Here is a 25422-nt window from a genome sequence, read left to right as displayed (position 1 = left end):
CTTTGTGTGTTGTTGTGGAAGCTGTTCTCCTGAGAGGGAAGGGGTGCTGTTGTGTCTCCATCATTCTCTACAGCCCACCCAGGGGAGAAGAGTAGCACTCCCTATATCTCTCTTTTCTTTCTATCTCCCGCTCTCTTTCTTTCGTTGCTGCTTGAATGAAAACTGCCGTCCTCCTCACCTCTGTTCTCTTGGGTTTCACACTAATTTGCAGGTCCACCTTTCATGTCCCTCTCTCTCTCTCTCTCTCTCTCTCTCTCTCTCACCTTTCATGTCCCTCTCTCTCTCTCTCTCTCTCTCTCTCTCTCACCTTTCTTGTCCCTCTCTCGCTCGCTCCTCTCTTACTCATCTTCCTTTCTCCCTTACCTCTCTTGCCCTCCCCGCCCCGTCTCTCTGTCTGTCTCCCATTTTTCTTGCTCCCTCTCTTTCTCTCCCTACCTGTCTCCGTCTTCTTCTCTCTCTCTTTCTACCTCATTCATCCTCTCTTTCTCTCCTTGCCTACCCGTCCTGTCTCTTTCTCCCCACCCAATAGCTCCTTTATTCTCTATCCCCCCCCCCCCCCCTCCCCCCTCTCCCTGTGTTATCTGTTGTGAGTTTGAAAGGTCACCTCTGCTCTGTTTGTCATCTAAACACACGGTGTGCCGCCTCATAGAGATCTCTGATGAGATTTGGAGCGCTGCTCAGCTCTGAAACACACACAGGCGCGCACACACACACACACACACACACACACACACACACACACACACTCACACACACACACACACACACACACACACACACACACACACACACACACACACACACACACACACACACACACACACACACACACACACACACACACACACACACACTCTTTCTCTCTCTCGCACACACACGCATACATACACTTTATGTTTTACTATCCTTGTGGAGACCTACAATTGATTTTCATTACAAGTCCTATTTTACCTAACCTTAACCCTAAACTTAACCCTAACTCCTAGACATAACCCCAAATCCTAATTCTAACCCTAAGCCTAACCCCTTAGCCTAAAATAGCCTTTGTCCTCATGGGGATGTGGGAAATGTCCCCACGGGGGAGAATTCTCCTTGTTTTACTACTGGGGACTTGTGAGGATTACCCACAAGGATAATAATACACAAAAACTCTCACACACACAACACACACACACACCTTCAAATGCACACAGCACTCACGAGCCCCAGCAGTCCTATTGATCCAAACACCCCTCATGCCAAGTTCTGATTGGCTGTCTGTCATCAGAGGGCCCGTCGAACCAATAATACCTGCCACTGTGTATGGACCTCCGTAAATGTCAATTAGTGTAGAATTATAGCTCAGCACATAGAGTGTGTGTGTGTGTGTGTGTGTGTGTGTGTGTGTGTGTGTGTGTGTGTGTGCGTGCGTGCGTGCGTGCGTGCGTGCGTGCGTGCGTGCGTGCGTGCGTGCGTGCGTGCGTGCGTGCGTGCGTGCGTGCGTGCGTGCGTGCGTGCGTGCGTGCGTGCGTGCGTGCGTGCGTGCGTGCGTGCGTGCGTGTACATTGTACAGTCTCTGTGTTCACAGCATAACAGGGCTGTCTATTATGTCCCTCTCAGTAAATCTATACGGAACTCTGTCATAGCCCCAGCGAGAGGATATTAGGGCCGTCCCAAATGGCACGCTATTCCCTTTATAGTGCACTACGTTTGATCAGGGTCCGTGGGGAAGTGCACTATGAAGGGAATACGGTGCCATTTTGGGCCGCGGCCTAGCATTACAGTCCCCTGTCTGGCAGGTGGGAGGGTGTGGAGACGATGGGCTTTTGTTTGCAGTTTTATATTCATTGTGGTACTTTTACAAATGGAAACCCCTTTAAGTATCCCGTTTTTAATATAGTTGGAGAGCTGATTTCAGAAAGGACATTGGAAGGCGATCAATATTTAGTTTCATTGAATGGGCCTCAGAGATCTGATTTTAGCTCAGACAGTCTATGTGTAGTCGGCAGCGGCGTGCCGTGGGCCCGGGGCCTGGGCCTTCAGTGAGGTACTACACAGTCCCACCCGAATTAATCCACCTCATTATGATGCCATGGCTCTAGAAACTATACATTTAGACAGAAACGCAGTATAACCAGGTCACCTTGAAATCGACAAATTGACATTTTTGGGTAAACAGTGTTTACCCAAAAACATGACACAATCAATGAGTCTTTTCAATATTTCCCTTCACCTTTTCATTGTGCAGCTCCGTTGCCCTGCGCGTTTGTTCTTTGAGCTGTAGATCTACTCCGGTGTCCCCAACAGTTTTCAAAAGCACCATTGCTTGTTAGTGCCCAGCCGTACTTTGGTGTCTCGTTGCTGCCTTGGTTAGACAACTCAAGTTTGCAAAGCCAGTGTGGCTCCAAACACCAAATCGATCACTTGCAAATAATAGGCATTCCCAGCAGTACAGTTTGCAGTGCTTCTCGGAGCCAAGGAGCCTGTGAGCCATTGACAGCGCTCGTAGTTGAAACTTTGAAAGTGGCGAGCGAACGAATCACTTTCCCGCCTGTGACAGGCTTTGTGGCGTCGGGCGACCTCTCCTTACAATGTCTAACTTTTCTTGAAAAGTTCGTCTTGAGAATGGCGTTATAATTATATCCTCGACCAAATCGATATCTTCTCCTCCTTCCGCCATTGTGGGTTGAAAAAACAGCTTAGTAGTACGCAAATTAATTTGTTTATCAAATTCAGTTTCCTAGATCTCCATAGGACCTGCCTCTCAATATTGGTAATCCAATTAAAAGACGTGCACGCACTACGCCTGCTAGCTGGCTCCTGTGTAACACTGGAGCCAGCCAGAAGGCGTACAATAGCCAACTTTAAAGCTGATTGGTTGACACTAAATTTTCATTTCCATTCACTATAAGCTACAAGCGCCCGCACTGTTGATTCTGAAGGCCTGAGGGCAGATTTTAGACCCCTGGCAACACATGATGGCTGAATATGATTGGATAAAAGATCTAACATAAAGACCAGCCCTCAAAATCTCAACCTGGGGCTGGAAGCAGTGCAACCAAGAGGAAAGCGATGAAATGAAGAGTATAACTCTTACTCTGGGGAATAATTTAATACATATTTGTGGGAAAATATATTTAAAAAAAATATATATTCTGATGATGTTTAGGCCAGCAGAGAAGGCCTTGCAGGCCCTGACGGCCCACCACTGGTAGTCGGTGTGCCTGTTTTGAGGTTGTTTTCATGTTGACGGGATGTGTTATCTTGACCGTCGTACACCCCTGTTTTTTCCCTCAGACCCATATGGACTGCCCCCGAAACCTGCCAAACCAGACCAAAGTGCGGGCCGTACCAACACCAGAAATACAGGTAAGATGGGTGTGGAGGAGCTTACACACTTACACCACCATGAGGATAGAGTATACCACAACCAGTCCGGAAAGACAAGAAAAGCAAGTGAATGAGTGAGTAAAGAAAGAAAGAAGCGACAGAGAACGAGGGACGGTAAAAAAAAACGACAGATGGAGGATACAAGCCGGCGACATCTGTGGGATCTCTCTATTTAAATCCATCCCTTTATCTCTCTCATCCCTCTCGCTCTCTGTCCATCCCCTCTTTTCTTCTCCTCCCCTCAGAGCTAAGTGCCGCGGGCGAGGAACGACGGCTCTAATAGCTGCCCAGGGGGGGGGGGGGGGGGGGGGGGGAGACCAGGGGCGCCATTTGAAGGAGTTATTATTGTCATTAGTTTGGGCGGCCTGGTTTCTGTTGGTCCGCGGAGAGAAGGGAGAGGAGAAGAAGAGAGAAGAGAGGAGAATGATAAATCGGAGTAGTGAGAGAGGAGAGGGAGAGAGGACAAGAGAGGGGAGGAGGGGAGGGGAGGCGAGGAGTGAGGAAAGAAGAGGACGATGAAAGGATAGAGGAGAGGAGCAAGGGAGGGATGTTGTCTCATGGCAGGGAACTTGTTGACCTGGTCTTTGTATTCTGTCTCTCCCAACCACATACAGACTGTCCCAAATGGCACCATATTCCCTATAAAGTGCACTACGTTTGAACGGAGTCCTAAGGGGCCTGGTCAAAAGTAGTGCACTATATAGGGAATACGGTGCCATTTGGGACATAGCCATACAGGCCATCTCTACTCTCTAATGTGAAGTGGATATGAGAGAACTGATGAGAGATGGAGGGCGGGAGAGATGAGAGCAAAGGAGGAAGCGCAGAAGACAGAAAAAGGGAGGGGGGAGAGAGGAAAGGAAGGAAAAAGGCTTCACTGTTGAAGGAGCAGAAAACCGAAAGAGGAGAAGCAAGAGGTATGGAGAGTACTGTTGAATAGGAAAGAGAGAGGGTGGGGAGTGAGAGATGGAGGGAGGAAGGGAGGTAGAGAGAACAGGGGGAAATGACGATAATGAAATGAAATTGGCATAAAATAATTACAAGTAGCCATCTGATACTGTAGATTATAGATGAATGACACTGCTCAGTGATCAATAAATAGAATTTCTTCATCGAGGAACTGAACTAAATGTAGGTGGGGACATGCTATTTACACCATACACACGTGGTGCGTGAGAACAGAGCTGGTGAAAGGAGGAGGAGGAGGTGGAGCGAGGGAGAGATGCTGGGGGAATGGAGGGATGGAGGGAACGAGAGAGGGATGGAGGGAAGAAAGCGAGAGGCGGAGAGCGGAATTGGCATCTAGTATTAGCGTTTTGCCAGTCAGCTAGACAATCAGTCAGTCCTGCATGCGTGGTAGGGGGCTCACAGTAGAGGGTGAGGAAGGAGCGAGGGTGGTGAGGAGGGGGGAGGCACAGAGCAAGGGAAGTCATTATGTCCACAAAAACCCAGAGAGTGGGAGAGCCACGGAGCGAGGAAGGAAGACGAAAGAAGATAGGGAAGAGAGGGAGAGAAAACGAGGGGGGAAATGTGCCAAGGATAGTGATAACCCAATCCCACGACCGCGCCTCGCATTACCGCCCTAACCGCTACCACCGCCAACATTTGCACGGTCAACACGACTTTCCTCACAGGCGGTCCCAAACCCAACAAACACCTGCTGGGCTATGACCGTACATGCGGTCGGACCATGCGATTGGGACCAGGTTCCAACCAGGCAGCATCACTGTGTGGTCTCTAGCTTTAGAGACCCAGATTGTGCCCCAAATGGCACCCTATTCCCTATATAGTGCACTACTTTTTTACCAAAGCCATATGGCACCCTATTCCCTGTATAGTGCACTACTTTTTTACCAAAGCCATATGGCACCCTATTCCCTGTATAGTGCACTACTTTTTTACCAAAGCCATATGGTACCCTATTCCCTGTATAGTGCACTACTTTTTTACCAAAGCCATATGGCACCCTATTCCCTGTATAGTGCACTACTTTTTTACCAAAGCCATATGGCACCCTATTCCCTGTATAGTGCACTACTTTTTTACCAAAGCCATATGGCACCCTATTCCCTGTATAGTGCACTACTTTTTTACCAAAGCCATATGGCACCCTATTCCCTGTATAGTGCACTACTTTTTTACCAAAGCCATATGGCACCCTATTCCCTGTATAGTGCACTACTTTTTTACCAAAGCCATATGGCACCCTATTCCCTGTATAGTGCACTACTTTTTTACCAAAGCCATATGGCACCCTATTCCCTGTATAGTGCACTACTTTTTTACCAAAGCCATATGGCACCCTATTCCCTGTATAGTGCACTACTTTTTTACCAAAGCCATATGGCACCCTATTCCCTGTATAGTGCACTACTTTTTTACCAAAGCCATATGGCACCCTATTCCCTGTATAGTGCACTACTTTTTTACCAAAGCCATATGGCACCCTATTCCCTGTATAGTGCACTACTTTTTTACCAAAGCCATATGGCACCCTATTCCCTGTATAGTGCACTACTTTTTTACCAAAGCCATATGGCACCCTATTCCCTATACAGTGCACTAAATAGAGAGTGGGGTGGCGTTTGGTATGGGGTCCAAACCACCCAACTGTTCTGACTCCTTTATGTGGGCACGCGCCAATGCAACATAAACAGTGTTGTTAGGCGTAAGGGAGGAAGTGTGCTGCCTTGATCCCTTCACTGTGGATGGCTGTAGCTTCTAGCCAGAGCCACATCTTCTCAGTGGGTCTCCACAGGCGCGCAGGAGCATTCCAAACCCTCTCGTATCCAGCGCCGTCCACTAAGTCATGTCAATAGACAGAACACATATGCTCACATTGGCTGCCATTTTCTTCTCCTGTCGGGACGTTTCTGCCACTGTAACTACAGGAAGACGGTTAGTCACCTTGGTGTGGTACAGATATGTTTACTGGCGCGTAATATGTACCGTATATAGAAGCGTAATATGTACTGTATATAGAAGAGTAATATGTACTGTATATAGAAGCGTATTATGTACTGTATATAGAAGAGTAATATGTACTGTATATAGAAGCGTATTATGTACTGTATATAGAAGCGTAATATGTACTGTATATAGAAGAGTAATATGTACCGTATATAGAAGCGTAATATGTACTGTATATAGAAGCGTATTATGTACTGTATATAGAAGCGTAATATGTACTGTATATAGAAGAGTAATATGTACTGTATATAGAAGAGTAATATGTACTGTATATAGAAGAGTAATATGTACTGTATATAGAAGCGTAATATGTACTGTATATAGAAGAGTAATATGTACTGTATATAGAAGCGTAATATGTACCGTATATAGAAGCGTAATATGTACTGTATATAGAAGAGTAATATGTACTGTATATAGAAGCGTAATATGTACTGTATATAGAAGAGTAATATGTACTGTATATAGAAGCGTAATATGTACTGTATATAGAAGCGTAATATGTACTGTATATAGAAGCGTAATATGTACTGTATATAGAAGAGTAATATGTACTGTATATAGAAGCGTAATATGTACTGTATATAGAAGAGTAATATGTACTGTATATAGAAGCGTAATATGTACTGTATATAGAAGCGTAATATGTACTGTATATAGAAGAGTAATATGTACTGTATATAGAAGAGTAATATGTACTGTATATAGAAGAGTAATATGTACTGTATATAGAAGCGTAATATGTACTGTATATAGAAGCGTAATATGTACTGTATATAGAAGAGTAATATGTACTGTATATAGAAAAGTAATATGTACTGTATATAGAAGCGTAATATGTACTGTATATAGGAGCGTACTATGTACTGTATATAGAAGCGTATTATGTACTGTATATAGAAGCGTAATATGTACTGTATATAGAAGAGTAATATGTACCGTATATAGAAGCGTAATATGTACTGTATATAGAAGCGTATTATGTACTGTATATAGAAGCGTAATATGTACTGTATATAGAAGAGTAATATGTACTGTATATAGAAGAGTAATATGTACTGTATATAGAAGAGTAATATGTACTGTATATAGAAGCGTAATATGTACTGTATATAGAAGAGTAATATGTACTGTATATAGAAGCGTAATATGTACCGTATATAGAAGCGTAATATGTACTGTATATAGAAGAGTAATATGTACTGTATATAGAAGCGTAATATGTACTGTATATAGAAGAGTAATATGTACTGTATATAGAAGCGTAATATGTACTGTATATAGAAGCGTAATATGTACTGTATATAGAAGCGTAATATGTACTGTATATAGAAGAGTAATATGTACTGTATATAGAAGCGTAATATGTACTGTATATAGAAGAGTAATATGTACTGTATATAGAAGCGTAATATGTACTGTATATAGAAGCGTAATATGTACTGTATATAGAAGAGTAATATGTACTGTATATAGAAGAGTAATATGTACTGTATATAGAAGAGTAATATGTACTGTATATAGAAGCGTAATATGTACTGTATATAGAAGCGTAATATGTACTGTATATAGAAGAGTAATATGTACTGTATATAGAAAAGTAATATGTACTGTATATAGAAGCGTAATATGTACTGTATATAGGAGCGTACTATGTACTGTATATAGGAGCGTAGTATGTACTGTATATAGAAGAGTAATATGTACTGTATATAGAAAAGTAATATGTACTGTATATAGAAGCGTATTATGTACTGTATATAGAAGCGTAATATGTACTGTATATAGAATCGTATTATGTACTGTATATAGAAGAGTAATATGTACTGTATATAGAAGAGTAATATGTACTGTATATAGAAGCGTAATATGAACTGTATATAGAAGAGTAATATGTACTGTATATAGAAGCGTAATATGTACTGTATATAGAAGCGTAATATGTACTGTATATAGAAGCGTAATATGTACTGTATATGGAAGCGTAATATGTACTGTATATGGAAGCGTAATATGTACTGTATATAGAAGCGTAATATGTACTGTATATAGAAGAGTAATATGTACTGTATATGGAAGAGTAATATGTACTGTATATAGAAGAGTAATATGTACTGTATATGGAAGCGTAATATGTACTGTATATGGAGGAGTAATATGTACTGTATATAGAAGAGTAATATGTACTGTATATAGAAGCGTAATATGTACTGTATATAGAAGAGTAATATGTACTGTATATAGAAGAGTAATATGTACTGTATATGGAAGCGTAATATGTACTGTATATGGAGGAGTAATATGTACTGTATATAGAAGAGTAATATGTACTGTATATAGAAGCGTAATATGTACTGCATATGGAAGCGTAATATGTACTGTATATAGAAGCGTAATATGTACCGTATATAGAAGAGTAATATGTACTGTATATAGAAGCGTAATATGTACTGTATATAGAAGAGTAATATGTACTGTATATAGAAGCGTAATATGTACTGTATATAGAAGCGTAATATGTACTGTATATGGAAGCGTAATATGTACTGTATATAGAAGCGTAATATGTACTGTATATAGAAGCATAATATGTACTGTATATAGAAGAGTAATATGTACTGTATATGGAAGCGTAATATGTACTGTATATGGAAGCGTAATATGTACTGTATATAGAAGAGGTTACACCCTAAAGAAGGCAAGGCAAAATGTTGGTTCAGGTTTAAGAATTGCCTATGACAGGTACAGTGTAATTTCTTGTATACATGTCAAAGTATGTTAAATCAAATGAAATTGTATTTGTCACGTGCTCCGGATAGAACAGGTGTAGACCTTACCGTGAAATGCTTACTTACAAGCCCTTAACCAATAATGCCGTTCTAAGAAAATAGAGTTGAGAAAATATATACTAAATGAACTAAAGTTAAAAAACAAAAGTAACACAGTAAAATAACAATAAAGAGGCTATATACAGGGGGTACCGGTACCGAGTCAATGTGCGGAGGTACAAGTTAGTCGAGGTAATATGTACATTTAGGTTACTTGTGTGACTGTAGTCTGACAATTTTTGGGGCCTTCTTCTGACACAGCCTAGTATATAGGTCCTGGATGGCAGGAAGCTTGGCCCCAGTGATGTACTGGGCCATTCGCACTACACTCTGTAGCGCCTTACAGTCGGATGCCGAGCAGTTGCCATACCAGGCGGTGATGCAAGCGGGTAGGATGCTCTCGATGGTGCAGCTGTAGATCGTTTTGAGGATCTGGAGACCCATGCCAAATTTTTTCTCCTGAGGGGGAAAAGGCATTGCCGTGCCCTCTTCATGACTTTTTTGGTGTGTTTGGACCATGATAGGTTGTTGGTGATGTGGACACCAAGGAACTTGAAACTCTCGACCCGCTCCACTACAGCCCCGTCGATGTGAAGTCCAGGATCCAGCTGCAGAGGGAGGTGTTTTAGTCCCAGGGTCCTTAGCTTAGTGATGAGCTTTGTGGGCACTATGGTGTTGAACGCTGAGCTGTAGTCAATAAACAGCATTCTCACATAGGTGTTCCTTTTGTCCAAGTGAGAAAGGGCAGTGTGGAGTGCGATTGAGATTGTGTCATCTGTGGATCTGTTGGGGCGGTATGCAAATTGGAGTGGGTCTAGGGTTTCCGGGATGATGGTTTTGATGTGAGCCATGACCAGCCTTTCAAAGCATTTCATGGCCACCGACGTGAGTGCTACGGGGCGGTAGTCATTTAGGCAGGTTACCTTAGTGTTCTTGGGCACAGGGACTATGGTGGTCTGCTTGAAACATGTTGGTATTACAGACTCGGTCAGGGAGAGGTTGAAAATGTCAGTGAAGACACTTGCCAGTTGGTCCGCGCATGCTCTGAGTACACGTCCCTGTAATCCGTCCGGCTCCGCGGCCTTGTGAATGTTGACCTGTTTAAAGGTAAAGTTATATAAAATTGTATTTACGTCTTTTATAAGGTTATCAAAATAATATTTTCTTGTGTCATTCTACAGGTGGTGCTGGTAACGCCACCCATCCCAGGGTTCCTAGCGGTGGCGCCGGGGATTCGGGAGGCGCAGGGGGCGAGAACGGACCCCTCCCCCCCTCCAATGTGGCTGTCATCGCCGGCGCTGCAGGGGGCTCCGCCTTCCTCCTCCTGGTCACCGCGGTGATCTGCGTGGTGTGTTACCGGCGGCGACACGCCAAGCACTCGGAGTCCCACCACCCGCCCCTGTCACTCTCCTCCCTCACCAGCCCCAAGAGGCATGGTGGCGGGCACGGCGGCGGCCATGGGGGCGGTAACAACAACGGCTCGGAACCCAGTGACATCATCATCCCGCTGCGGGCTTCGGACTCGGCGTACTGCCCTCACTACGAGAAGGTGAGCGGGGACTACGGTCACCCCGTCTACATCGTTCAGGAGATGCCCCCCCAGAGTCCAGCAAACATCTACTACAAAGTATGAGGGCAGTTGCCATGACAACCTACAGTACTACCAACTACCATCTTACCCTGTCCTGTACAGTACAGTACCACCTACAGCCCACCTACAATATACCCTGTCCTATATAGTACAGTACCACGTCAAACCTACCTACAGTAGTCCATCACTGACTTACCCTCCAAAACCACCAAGACCTTCAGTCCCTTATACAGTATCTGAAATTCCCTATCCAACCCCAGTCCCAGCCACAGGTGTGTGCATCTAGCTAACTGAAGAGGCCATCCGTACGCCCACCCCTCTTCACTCGACTGTGTCACTAAGCTAAGTATGGAGGGTTTAGTATATAGCCCCCACCGGCCCCTTAAAAGAGGACAGGACTAGCAAGAGACTCTGGGGCCCACTTCTTCTTTTTTTGTCTCACCATGAATCAAACCCCCCCCCTCCCCCCTCACCAGAGCTGAAGAGAAGAGTCCCCTCCCTGTACACCATGAGGATAAGTGTGTGAGAACACGCACACCAAGCTAGTGTGAGAGAACACACACTGGTACCGCCACAACTTGGACTTCTGGGACTCTGACCCCTAGAAAATCCATCGACCAACCATATCCTGAGATCTCTGTATTTCTCTAATGCTCCTGTCCTGTATCAGACCTACCTGCCTCCTGATTGGACCCTGAGGCTAACTGTGGCCCTTGATGTTATATCTCACAAATAGGATCCTAGTTTGTTTGTGTGTGTATGGTTTCTCATTGGACCAGGGGCCTCTGACTCTCTCACCCAATCAGAAAGCTGGGCTGGAGTCACGTGATCAATCGGTCAGACCATCGAGTCTTAGTGACATTCAGAATCTTGTATATTTTAATAACGTTTGTGTATGTGTGCGTGCGTGCGTGCATGTGTGGGAGACTAGGATAATAATTCTGACACTGCTGTTGCACAGAAGTGTGTGTGCAGTTAGTGTGCTTTAGTACAGCGTGTGTGTGTGTGTGTGTTAATCTGTGTATACGCTACATGCGAGCGAATGTGTGTGTTCGCGTGTCTTTAGACTTGTCTTAAAAACCAAAACACAAAAAAGTGAGTGAATATAAAAAAAAGGTGAGATTTTTTTATCGCTAGCAACACTTACAGATTATATATGAATATCCAGTCATTAATTTCTAGACGTCTTGTTTTTTTTATTGTTTTTTATTTTGATTCCTCCACTTGTAAAACAACACTTCTGTTATACTGCTAGATCTTTTACCCTGTGCTTTATTGTTTGCGATTTAGAAACCTGACCCTATTTCCTTCCCCTTTGAGTTGTAAATTAATTTAATCTCTTTGTTTTTCTTTCCTTGGCGAACTGAGGTCGTTTCTCTCTCTCTCTCTCATCGCCTCCCTCCCCCCTCTGGGCCTCCCCCTATGTATATTTTTATACTTCTTGTACTATGCTGTAGTTTTGAAGTTTAGACCTCGTTTGTGGTGGAAGTTGTTGAGGTAGAAACCATCGATGAAAGTTTTTTTCAAACGCTTTTGAACACAAGGAAAAAGCAAGGGGGGAAATGAACGAGGGCGGGTTCCAAATGAAATGAAATATAATGAAAAGAAAAAACGGGAACCGGAGTCGCTGTCTAGGGGGAAAAGAGAAAAAGCGACTGAATGTGGAACTTTTGTTTCAAAAAAAAAAGAGAAAAGACTGAAGAAGGAATTGCACACTAAAGAAAAGAAAGAGCGCGAGAAGAGATGGAAGAAGTGGGGGGATGGGAGGTGAATTGAGCGATGAGAGAGAAGAATCCCTGGGAAGGATAGAGAGAGAGTGAAACAGTGACTGTGGCAGAAGAGAGGAGCCTTTCCTTTAATGGAGTGCTGAGAAGGAGTGATGGACCCTAGGTGGACGAAGGAGAGGAACAGACACACAGCTGAAATGGATTTCAGGGAGAAACCTCACTGTGGAATAAGGAGGAGAGATTTCATCTAAAACACACACACACACAGTGACAGATAGATACACATTCAAGATAACAGACACAGACAATACTCTTCTCTGAAGGGAAATGGCACGTTTCAAATTCTCCCGATTTTACAGCTTTATGTATCAGACGCTGATTATATCGACACAGACACACACACACACTCTGCAGACACACTGAGCCCTCTCACATTCTCTTTCACTGTCAAACACGCACACACATAAATGCCGTACATGTATACGCCAATTTCACACACACTCTCTCTGTCTGGCTATCTCTGCATCCCTCTCTCTGCCACACACACACACACACACACACACACACACACACACACACACACACACACACACACACACACACTGATTGCTCCCATGTGGCTCCCTATTTCTGACACAGTCCTGGCTTTCTCCCCGTGATTAAGTCAACCTCTGTGTGTGACAGAAGGATTAAAGGTGGGTGTGTGCTCCCTGTTTTTGTGCGTGTGTGGACGTGTTTAACTATACTCACGGGGGCCAGAAATCCCCACAAGAATAGTAGACAAGCAAACATTTGACCAACTGGGGGCATTTTGTTGGTCCCCGCAAGGTCAAATGCTATTTGCTAAGGTTAGAATTATTGTTAGGGTTAGGGTTAAGGTTAGGTTTTGGGGGTAGGGTTAGGGAAAATAGGGTTTTGAATGGGACTGAATTGTGTTTTCCCACAAGGTTAGTTGTACAAGACTGCGTTTGTATGGGTGTTTTTCTGAAACAAGTACCTGTCAGTCTCTTAGCCTGGTTAATTCGTTTTCACACCCTTTTACGAAAGCAAAGCTTTTTTCAAACGTGCCGTGTGTTAAGTTATGTTGTATCGGCTAGCTGCTACTTAGTATTGTTGAGTGTTGGACCGACGACTTGTTCAAAACAGGCACAGCAACCTGCAAATGCACACATACGCTAACAAAATAGCAGACAATAGGTGACGTGCCGTACTTTGAAATATCCCTCATGCTCAACAGGTGTATGTTTGTTCCCAAAGCTTCACTCAATGTGTGTTTTATTCATATGCACACCTGCTCAAAAAGCTTTATTTGAAATATCGCTTTCATCTTTTTTTTACTAGTACACCTACTCTCTATTTCACATCATTTGTATGTTGTGTAATCTGTTCCCATTATGCTTTTTGAACTTAGAAAGTGTTACGGAGAAGTTGATTAATTAGGGTAAAAGTTTCACCCTAATTTCTGTACTGCAGCATCAGGATCTTGGTATTTATGTATGTGGGAATCTGTCTTGTCTCCTGTACAAATACACGACCACCAGGAATACTGTATACCTTCAAGAACACCCTCAAAGCCAAACTACAAACTCTCTCTGAATTCTGAAATCCTCTGACACTCTAAATGACAGTATTTGACAAAGATGGCTGCTGCCATGAGTATAAACACTTGGGTAAACCTCCTGGACTTTGTGGAGTTGTGGAATCCGAATGCTGCTCATTCGCAAAATGGTTCCTTCTCTCTCCTCTCCCTCTTCATCCTCCTCTCCTCTTTCTTTCACCGAGGAGAATCTCCCTCCGGGACTCAAAGCTTGGGCTTTTTTGTTGTCATGTCGGTCGGTGTTTTACTAAAAGGTTGTCTCTCTCTTTCACTGTTTGCTTTTGACTGTTTTCAATGTGTTGGATTTTTCTCATGGATGCTTCTCATGGATCCTCATTTCAAAAAGAGAGGTTTCTTGTTTTGTGAAAACGCCCCCCCCCACCCCCCCCCCCCCCCACCCCCCCTCTGTTGGTGTGTGTGTGTGTGTGTTTCCTTGTGCCAATAGCCAGCAGGTCGAGGCGACAGAGAGCGGGCTGGCTCTTGTATGTGATGTGTTGAGACTTTTTGTATTGGGACACCACTGTGTGAGATGGGTTTGTGTTCACCTTCTCCTTTCCTCATCCCCCCATCCCTCCCGTCACTATGACCTCCTCCTCTCTTTCTCTCCTCCAACACACCTCTAAAGGGAGGAAAAAACTAGTACATTCCTGCTTTGGAAAAATGTTGATTAAAAAAATTATGTTTAAGCACCACTCTCTGGTCTGGTCGTGGGTTCATTATTGAATTATGAAGTGTGAAGATCTTTGTGTGTGTGTGTGTGTGTGTGTGTGTCTCGTGCCTGGAAGGGGTCACGTACTCCAGTGAGGCCCAGTCTCTCAGATGTAACCCTTTCAGGTTTCTCTCCTATGGGGGGTTGTCTTAGCAGGGTTCCATTCACTGTTTCTCTATATAAAGGTACCCATTCAGTCCACACACACACACACACTGCTCCCCCAGTTGTGTTATCAACCAGTTATCTACCCCAGCTTCGTTAGTGTTGGGTGTTGCTTAGCAACGTATCGACATAGATACCGTCAGCCCTAACAGCTGTACCAACTCCCTTTCTCTCTCTCTCATTCTGTAACAACTCCCTTTCTCTCTCTCTCTCTCCCCCATTCTGTACCAACTCCCGTTCTCTCTCTCTCATTCTGTAACAACTCCCTTTCTCTCTCTCTTTCCTCCATTCTGTACCAACTCCCTCAGTCTGTCACCTCGTACCCTCTCTATATTCCCCTCTCATTTCTCCCCGTTCCTTCCGCTAGCCCCCTTACCTTTCTCTCCCTCTCTTTCTTTCTCTCTCTCTTTCTCTCTTTCTTTTTCTCCCTGTTCTTTCTTCCTTCTTTCTCACTCCCTTTGGTCCATTGCCACGGCAACTGTTGGCGTCTGGTAGCACCAGCAGATTGGAACCCAGACAGACTGACAGACACACACACACACACACAGACAGAGGATCACCAGGGTGGCCTAGGGAGAGTTGACCAGGCAGCTGGGACACACTGTTTGATCTGTGGCCCGTGAGAGGAGATTACACACTGTCACACAAACAACCACACACACAACCACACAAACAACCACACACACATCACACACACTTTTGTAACAGACACAAAGCATGTGGAACATAACTAGGTAATGAGGGCTTATACTGATCATGCCATGAAAACCTGTTGGGTCACATGCACACAGTTAGCTTCTGCTAACTGCTAAAACAGCTAATGTTATTGTATTCCTGGCAGCCTTTTAATCAGTTAGCTTCCGCTAAGTGCTAAAATAGCAAATGCTAATGTATCCTTGGCTTAAAACAGTTAACTTCCGCTAACGGCTAAAACGGCTAATGTATTCCCGTTGGCCCTGCAATGAGTTAGCTTCCGTTATATATGAGGATTATATATGAGGATTGAAGGGCTGTTTGGTGCAACTCCTGTGGTCTTATCATTTCATGGTCATCATTTCTCTGGTAATCTGTTCAAACTCAATGCACCAAGAGGAATATAAACGCTTTATGAGGATGATCAGCGTGCAGCGTGAACACACACAAAAACACAAATGCATCAACACGCACACTCACAGACGCACGTGTCAACAACACACATTATCATGCAAATACACACACAGACACATGCATCAACACACACACGCGCACACACACTGCTCTCCCAAGCGAGATGGCTGAGCTTCCTCCATTCCCACTGAGGAAGGAAAGCCTCACACGATAACGATCACTGTTACTTTCTCTGTGTGTGTGTGTGTGTGTGTGTGTGTGTGTGTGTGTGTGTGTGTGTGTGTGTGTGTGTGTGTGTGTGTGTGTGTGTGTGTGTGTGTGTGTGTGTGTGTGTGTGTGTGTGTTGTCTTGTCACTGTTACTTTATAATACCAGCCAAAAAAATCACTTTAAGTGAAATCAATAGACGGATAATCCCCCAAATTAGATTTTGAAACGCTGACACACACACACACACACACACACACACAAATCTTTGGCGGCAAGTTAAAACCCAAGGATTGGCCCACTTGACTTTCCGCTTAAACAATCACGCTAAAACGACGTTGCCATGGGGATAGGCGAAGGTCAACGATGGAGGTAGACATTCCCTCGCTTCTCCGTAAATCGCATAAAGGTACTCGAGAATCTGCATATCAAAGGACCGGAGTGGGGATCGTATGATTATGGTGGCTGAGTGATTAATACAGCGCCTTCAGGAAGTATTCATACCCCTTGACTTATTCCACATTATTTTTTGTGTTACAGCCTGAAATCAAAATGGATTTTATTTTTTTAATCTCACCCATTTACACACAAACCCCCATATATGTTTGTTTTTGAAAATTGTTTTGAAAATTAAATACAGAAATATCTAATTTACATAAGTATTCACACCCCTGAGTCAAAACTTGTTAGAATCACCTTTGGCAGTGATTACAGCTGTGAGTCTTTCTGGGTAAGTCTCTAAGAGCTTTGCACACATGGATTGTATAATATTTGCACAACCACAATATTTGTTGGTTGTTGGTCATTGCTAGACAGCCATTTTCAAGACTTGCCATAGATTTCAAAGCCAATTTAAGTCACAACTGTAACTAGGTTACTCAGGAACATTCAATGTCATCATGGTAAGCAACTCCAGTTTATATCTGGCTGTGTGTTTTAGGTTGTTGTTCAGCTGAAAGGTGATTTTGTCTCCCAGTGTCTGTTGGAAACCAGACTGAACCAAATTTTCCTCTGGTCTTCCTGTCTGGGTTGGCGCCCCCCTCGTGTTCGTGCCGTGGTGGAGATCTTCGTGGGCTATATTCGGCCTTGTCTCAGGATGGTAAGTTGGTGGTTGAAGATATCCCTCTAGTGGTGTGGGGGCTGTGCTTTGGCAAAGTGGGTGGGGTTATATCCTGCCTGTTTGGCCCTGTCCAAACAGGCAGGGGTCAGGGGGGTATCATCAGATGGGGCCACAGTGTCTCCTGACCCCTCCTGTCTCAGCCTCCAGTATTTATGCTGCAGTAGTTTATGTGTCGGGGGGCTAGGGTCAGTCTGTTATATCTGGAGTATTTCTCCTGTCTTATCCGGTGTCCTGTGTGAATTTAAGTATGCTCTCTCTAATTCTCTCTTTCTCTCTTTCTTTCTTTCTCTCTCTCGGAGGACCTGAGCCCTAGGACCATGCCTCAGGACAACCTGGCATGATGACTCCTTGCTGTCCCCAGTCCACCTGGCCGTTCTGCTGCTCCAGTTTCAACTGTTCTGTCTGCAGCTATGGAACCCTGATCTGTTCACTGGACGTGCTACCTGTCCCAGACCTGCTGTTTTCAACTCTCTAGAGACAGCAGGAGCGGTAGAGATACTCTCAATGATCGGCTATGAAAAGCCAACTGACATTTACTCCTGAGGTGCTGACTTGTTGCACCCTCGACAACTACTGTGATTATTATTATTTGACCATGCTGGTCATTTATGAACATTTGAACATCTTGGCCATGTTCTGTTATTATCTCCACCTGGCACAGCCAGAAGAGGACTGGCCACCCCTCATAGCCTGGTTCCTCTCTAGGTTTCTTCCTAGGTTTTGGCCTTTCTAGGGAGTTTTTCCTAGCCACCGTGCTTCTACACCTGCATTGCTTGCTGTTTGGGGTTTTAGGCTGGGTTTCTGTACGGCACTTTGATATATCAGCTGATGTAAGAAGGGCTTTATAAATACATTTGATTTGATTTAGCATGTGCTTAGCTTTATTCCATTTATTTTTATACCAAAAAATTCCCTTGTCTTTGCCTTTAACAAACATACCCATAACATGATGTAACTTCCACCATGCTTGAAAATATGAAGAGTGACACTCAGTGTTGTGTTGTGTTAGATTTACCCCAATGCTGCAAAAAATGAGACAAAGCAACTAACTTTTTGTCATGAATACAATAGTGTTATTTTTGGGGCAAATACAATACAACATGGGTATCCTTGTAATAGTTTTTCAGGATAAAAAAGAAACGGAATAGAGCTAAGCGCAGGCAAAATCCTAGAGGAAAACCTGGTCCAGTCTTCTTTCCACGGAGATTAATTAACCTCTCAGCAGGAAAATAAGCTAAAACCCAAGGCCAAATCTACACTGGAGTTGCTTTCCAAGAAGACAAATATATTTAATATATTTTGAAATCAGGCTGTAAGGCAACAAAATGTCGAATAAGTCAAGGGGTATGAATACTTTCTGAAGGCGCTGTATGTGTTAAAGTGAGGCCTGCACCCGACCCTAACCCGCTAATATAGATTTTAGGATCCCCGTTAGCTGACGCCAATGGCAACAGCTAGTCCTACTGGGGTCCGACACATAGCGAAATGTATTACTACAGACAAAAGACGACAATTTACATACATTTAAAACATTAACATGTAGTGTGCATGTGTGTGTGTGCATCTATCAGTCAGTACATACACACAACAAGTAGGTCACATGGGGGAGAGGTGTTGTGTCGTGAGGTGTTGCTTTATTCGTTTTTTGAAACCAGGTTTGCTGTTCACTTGCGCTATATAAGATGGAAGGGAGTTCCATGCACTAATGGCTCTGTATAATACTGTAAGTTTCCTTGAATTTGTTCTGGACCTGGGGACTGTGAAAAGACCCATGGTGGGGTAAGTGTATGTGTCAGTGCTGTGTGTAAGTTGACTATGCAAACATTTTGGAATTTCCAACACAATGTTTCTAATAAAAAGTGATTCAGTCAGTCTTTCCTCAACTCTAAGCCAAGAGAGACTGGCATGCATAGTATTAATATTAGCCCTCTGATTACAATGAAGAGCAAGATGTGCCGCTCTGTTCTGGGCCAGCGGAAGCTTAACCAGGTCTTTCTTTGCAACACTTGATCCGGGCTGTATCACATCCGGCCGTGATTGGGAGTCCCATAGGGCGGCGGACAATTGGCCCAGCGTCGTCCGGGTTTAGCCGGGGTAGGCCTTCATTGTAAATAAGAATTTCATCTTAACTGACTTGCCAAGTTAAATAAAGGTTACATTTAAAAATGACTGGACAATAATCAGGATAAGATAACTAGAGCCTGTAGGACTTGCCTTGTGGACTGTGGTGTCAAAAAAACTGAGCATCTCTATTACAGACAGACTTCTCCCCATCTTCACAACCATTGAATCTACAGTTGAAGTCGGAAGTTTACATACACTTAGGTTGGAGTCATTAAAACTGGTTTTTCAACCACTCCACAAATTTCTTGTTAACAAACTATAGTTTTGTCAAGTCGGTTAGGACATCTACTTTGTGCACGACACAAGTCATTTTTACGCAAGTATAAACACCATGGGACCACGCAGCCGTCATACCGCTTAGGAAGGAGACGCATTCTGTCCCCTAGAGATTAACGTACTTTGGTGCGAAAAGTGCAAATCAATCCAAGAACAACAGCAAAGGACCTTGTGAAGATGCTGGAGGAAACCGGTAGAAAAGTATCTATATCCACAGTAAAACGAGTCCTATATCGACATAACCTGAAAGGCCGCTCAGCAAGGAAGAAGCCACTGCTCCAAAACCGCCATAAAAAAGCCAGACTACAACTGCACATGGGGACAAAGATCGTACTTTTTGGAGAAATGTCCTCTGGTCTGATGAAACAAAAATAGAACTGTTTGGCCATAATGACCATCATTATGTTTGGAAGAAAAAGGGGACGCTTGCAAGCCAAAGAACACCATCCCAACCGTGAAGCACGGGGGTGGCAGCATCATGTTGTGGGGGTGCTTTGCTGCAGGAGGGACTGGTGCCCTTCAATAAATAGATGGCATCATGAGGTAGGAACATTATGTGGATATATTGAAGCCACATCTCAAGACATCAGTCAGGAAGTTAAAGCTTGGTCGCAAATGGGTCTTCCAAATGGACAACGACCCCAAGCATACTTCCAAAGTTGTGGACAACAAAGTCAAGGTATTGGAGTGGCCATCACAAAGCCTTGACCTCAATCCCATAGAAAATTTGTGGGCAGAATTGAAAAAGCGTGTGCGAGCAAGGAGGCCTACAAACCTGACTGAGTTACACCAGCTCTGTCAGGAGGAATGGGCCAAAATTCACCCAACTTATTGTGGGAAGCTTGTGGAACGCTAACCAAAACGTTTGACCCAAGTTAAACAATTTAAAGGCAATGCTACCAAATACTAATTGAGTGTATGTAAACTTCAGACCCACTTGGAATGTGATGAAAGACATAAAAGCTGAAATAAATAATTATTTCTACTATTATTCTGACATTTCACATTCTTAAAATAAAGTGGTGATCCTAACTGACCTAATACAGGGAATTTTTCCCGTCTTGCTTCCAGACAAACTAAACACCTTCTTCGCCCGCTTTGAGGATAATACAGTGCCACCAACGCATCCCGCGACCATGGACTGTGGTCTCTCCTTCTCCGTGGCTGATGTGAGTAAGACATTTAAGCGTGTTAACCCTCGCAGGGCTGCCAGCCCAGACGGCATCCCTAGCCGCATCCTCAGAGCATGCGCAGACCATCTGGCTGTTGTGTTTACGGACATATTCAATCTCTCCCTACTCCAGTCTGCTGTCCCCACATGCTTCAAGATGGCCACCATTGTTCCTGTACTCAAGAAAGCAAAGGTAACTAAACTAAATGACTATCGCCACGTAGCACTCATTTCTGTGCTTTGAGAGACTAGTCAAGGAACATATCACCTCTACCTTACCTGTCACCCTAGACCCACTTCAAATTGCTTACCGCCGCAATAGATCCACAGGACGATGCAATCGCCACCGTACTGCACACTGCCCTATTTCATCTGGACAAGAGGAATATCTATGTAAGAATGCTGTTCATTGACTTTAGCTCAGCTTTCAACACCATAGTACCTTCCAAGCTCATCATTAAGCTTGAGGCCCTGGGTCTGAACCCCGCCCTGTGCAACTGGTGCTCAGCCCCCTCCTGTACTCCCTGTTCACCCATGACTGAGTGGCCATGCACGCCTCCAACTCAATCATCAAGTTTGCAGACGACACAACAGTAGTAGGCTTGATTGCCAACAATGACGAGACAGCCTACAGGGAGGAGGTGAGGGCTCTGGGGGTGTGGTGCCAGGAAAATAACCTCTCCCTCAACGTCAACAAAACAAAGGAGGTGATCGTGGACTTCAGGAAACAGCACAGGGAGCACCCCCCTATCAACATAGACGGGACTGCATTGGAGAAGGTGGAAAGCTTCAAGTTCCCCGGGGTACGCATCACTGACAAACTGAAATGGTCCACCAACACAGACAGTGTGGTGAAGAAGGCGCAACAGCGCCTCTTCAACCTCAGGAGGCTGAAGAAATTTGGCTTGGCACCTAAAACCCTCACAAACTTTTACAGATACACAATTGAGAGCATCGTGTCGGCCTGTATATCCGCCTGGTACGGGAACTGCACTGCCTGCAACCACAGGACTCTCCAAAGAGTGGTGAGGTCTGCCCAACGTATCACCAGGGGCAAACTACCTGCCCTCCAGGACTCCTACAGCACCTGATGTCACCGGAAGGCCAAAAAGATCATCAAGGACAACAACCACCCGAGTCACTGCCTGTTCACCCTGCTATCATCTAGAATGCGAGGTCAGTACAGGTGCATCAAAGCTGGGGCTGAGAGACTGAAAAATAGCTTCTATCTCAAGGCCATCAGACTGTTAGTATATAGCCATCACTAGCACATTAGAGGCTAGTGCCTATATACATAGACCTGAAATCACTGGCCACTTTAATAATGGAATACTAGTCACTTTAACATTTACATTTAAGTCATTTAGCAGACGCTCTTATCCAGAGCGACTTACAAGTACATACATTCATACTTTTTTTTTGTACTGGCCCCCCGTGGGAATCGAACCCACAACCCTGGCATTGCAAGCGCCATGCTCTACCAACTGAGCCACACGGGACCTTAAATATGTTTTAATAATGTTTACATATTTTGCATTACTCATCTCATAAGTATATACTGCATTCTATTCTCTTCTACTGTATCTTATTCTATGCCGCTCTGACATTGCTTGTCCATATATTTTTATATTCTTAATTCCATTCCTTTACTTAGATTTGGGTGTATTGGGTGTAAGTTGTGAAATTGTTAGATATTATTTGTTAGATATTACTGCACTGTCTGAGCTAGAAACACAAGCATTTCGCTACACCCACAATAACATCTGCTAAACACGTATGTGACCAATAAAAGGTGATTTGATTTGACACCTGTATTTGGGGAGTTTCTCCCATTCTTCTGTCTTGTTCATGGTCTCTCCAGAGATGTTCGATCGTGTTCAAGTCCAGGCTCTGGCTGGGCCACTCAAGGACATTCAGAGACTTGTCCCGAAGCCACTCCTGCGTTGTCTTGGCTGTGTGCTTAGGGTCGTTGTCTTGTTGGTGTAACGAGGGCGCTGGGATTCGGGAATCAAGTGCACGTGGTGAGTTTAATAATAAACGTAACAAAACAATAAACACGAGTAGCGTACAGACATGAAACACATAGTCAATACTGCCTGGTGAATGGAACTTGACAGATATAGGTGAGGTATTCAGTGACGTGATGGAGTCCAGGTGTGCGTAATGATGAAGCACCGGTGCGCGTAATGATGAATGCCAGGACAGGTGGTTAGTAAACTGGTGACGTCGAACACCGGAGGAGATGAGTGGGAGTAGATGTGAATAGTACCCCCCCCCCCCCCCCCCCCCCCCCGACGCGAGGCTCAAGCCGCAGGACGATTCCGGCCAAAGGGACGGCCACGAGAACGAGGAGCGGGCCGGCCCGGGTGGCGAAGATGGAAATCACAGATGATGTTGGGTCCAGAATGTCCTCCACCGGAACCCAACACCTCTCCTCTAGGCTGTACTCCTCCCAGTCCACCAGATACTGGAGCCGACCCTCACAACGTCGGGAGTCCTGTAGGGATCTGACGGCATAGGTGAGACCTCCCTCGAAGTCCAGGGGGGCGGAGTGGTGTCGTGGGGGACAGCATCAGCCAGGGAACCAGGAACCACCGGCCTGAGAAGGGAGACATGAAATGAAGGTGAGATACGGTAGTCACTGGGAAGCTGTAAACTATACGTCACCTTGTTGACCCTCCGGAGAACCTTGAACGGCCCCACAAACCGGGGCTCAGCTTCTTGCAGGGCACGCGGAGTGGGAGGTTCCTGGTGGAGAGCCAGACGCGATCACCAGGATGGAACACGGGCGCCTCACTGCAGTGGCGATCCGCCTGCTCCTTCTGGCGATGGACAGCATGCTGGAGCCTCACATGAGCATCACTCCAAACCTCCTCTGCGCGCCGGACCCATTTGTCCACTGCAGGGGCCTCGGTCTGGCACGGAGTCTACGGATCCAGGGCCGGCTGATAACCCAGGACACACTAGAAGGGAGAAAGCCTGGTGGAGGAGTGACGTAATGATTTCTGGACGTATTCTGCCCAGGGAAGGAATCGGGCCCACTCCCCCTGCCGGTCCTGGCAGTGACTCCTCAGGAAACTCCACCTGCCCGTTGGACTGAGGCCAGTACCCGGAAGTGAGGCTGACCGTGACCTCCAGTTTCTCCATGAAAGCCCTCCATACCCGTGACATGAATTGAGGCCACGGTCAGAGACAATATCCTCCGGAAAGCCATATTGACGGAAGACCTGCTGGAACAGTTCCTCAGAGACCTGGAGAGAGGTAGGGAGGCCAGAGAAAGGAATAAACCGGCATGATTTAGAAAATCTGTCCCGTCAGAGGAGGGGAAATCGGTAACAAAGTCAATGGACAGATGAGACCAGGGACGCTGAGGCACAGGAAGGAGTTTCCCTGCCGGGGAGACTTATTTTTTATTTTTTAACTAGGCAAGTCAGTTAAGAACAAATTCTTATTTTCAATGACAGCCTAGGAACGGTGGGTTAACTGCCTTGTTCATGGGCAGAACGGCAGATTTGTACCTTGTCAGCTCGGGGATTCGATTTTGCAAACTTTTCGGTTACTAGTCCAACGCTCCAACCACTAGGCTACCTGCCGCCCCAGTTTGGGCACACACAGAACAGGAGCTGACGTAGCGAGTAACGTCCTGCGCCAAGGTGGGCCACCAATACTTTTCGGAGTGTGATTGTATAGTACGGGTGATCCAAGTGTAACCCTCTCACCAGGCTCGAATTTGACTCTCACGTTTTTCCCTTACATAGAATATCTCAACAGCATGGGATGTCAGGTGAGAAGGACATCTCCAATAAGAATCCTTATTGTAAACTATCTAGGGTGATGACAACTAGGGTATTAACTTTGATGGAATGATTATAGATTTTTGTTATTGTATATTGATATGCTTTCTCATGCATTAAATGAAATTGAAACAGGAAATGACTCCACCAAGGCAAAATACATAAGGTTCAAGATGTGTATTATTACATTTTCAAAGCACCACATCAAAATAAATAAAAATAATAAACCCCAATGAGTCGTGCACAACCCATGTCCAAATTATTTCAAGCTTGCTTAACCCCGTTGGCGCGCGTTGGAGCTCCAAAAACAATTATGACACACATAAAGTACAGAAGCACCCCACCGTTGTGGTTACTCACTACTCGTAGATATTCCCTCAGCGAAGTATGGCAGTTCCGTGCAGGTTTCCTCACAAGATCCACAGCAAGCACAGCTATCAATGCAGACAGTACTCCTTAGCAGTAACCGATATACCATGGAAACATGAACTCGTTAATCTTCCCCAAGCTATTCTCTCTCGGTGTCGCCCAATGCTAGGCTGACCTAGCCTAGCAAAAATCGCTGAAGCTGGAGACTTACATTTCCCTCACTAACTTTAAACATCAGCTAATTGAGCAGCTAACCGATCGCTGCAGCTGTACATAGTCCATCTGTAAATAGCCCACCC

General features: G+C 44.8%; 1 protein-coding gene across 1 annotated transcript in view; it reads left to right on the top strand.

Annotated features, from left to right (window-relative positions):
* The window catches only part of efnb3b (ephrin-B3b), a 96439-nt gene extending 83146 nt beyond the window's left edge, over positions 1-13293 (top strand). The window contains exons 4-5 of the mRNA XM_038996046.1: positions 3277-3348; positions 10349-13293. Of these exons, the coding sequence (XP_038851974.1) occupies positions 3277-3348; positions 10349-10800 (524 nt within the window). The 3' untranslated portion in view covers positions 10801-13293. The remainder of the gene's footprint in view (positions 1-3276; positions 3349-10348) is intronic.
* The last annotated feature ends 12129 nt before the right edge of the window (positions 13294-25422 follow it).

The sequence above is a fragment of the Salvelinus namaycush genome, chromosome 6 (genome assembly GCF_016432855.1).
Source record: "Salvelinus namaycush isolate Seneca chromosome 6, SaNama_1.0, whole genome shotgun sequence".
NCBI classification, from domain to species: Eukaryota; Metazoa; Chordata; class Actinopteri; order Salmoniformes; family Salmonidae; genus Salvelinus; species Salvelinus namaycush.
This window is presented reverse-complemented; position numbering and strand designations above follow the sequence as displayed.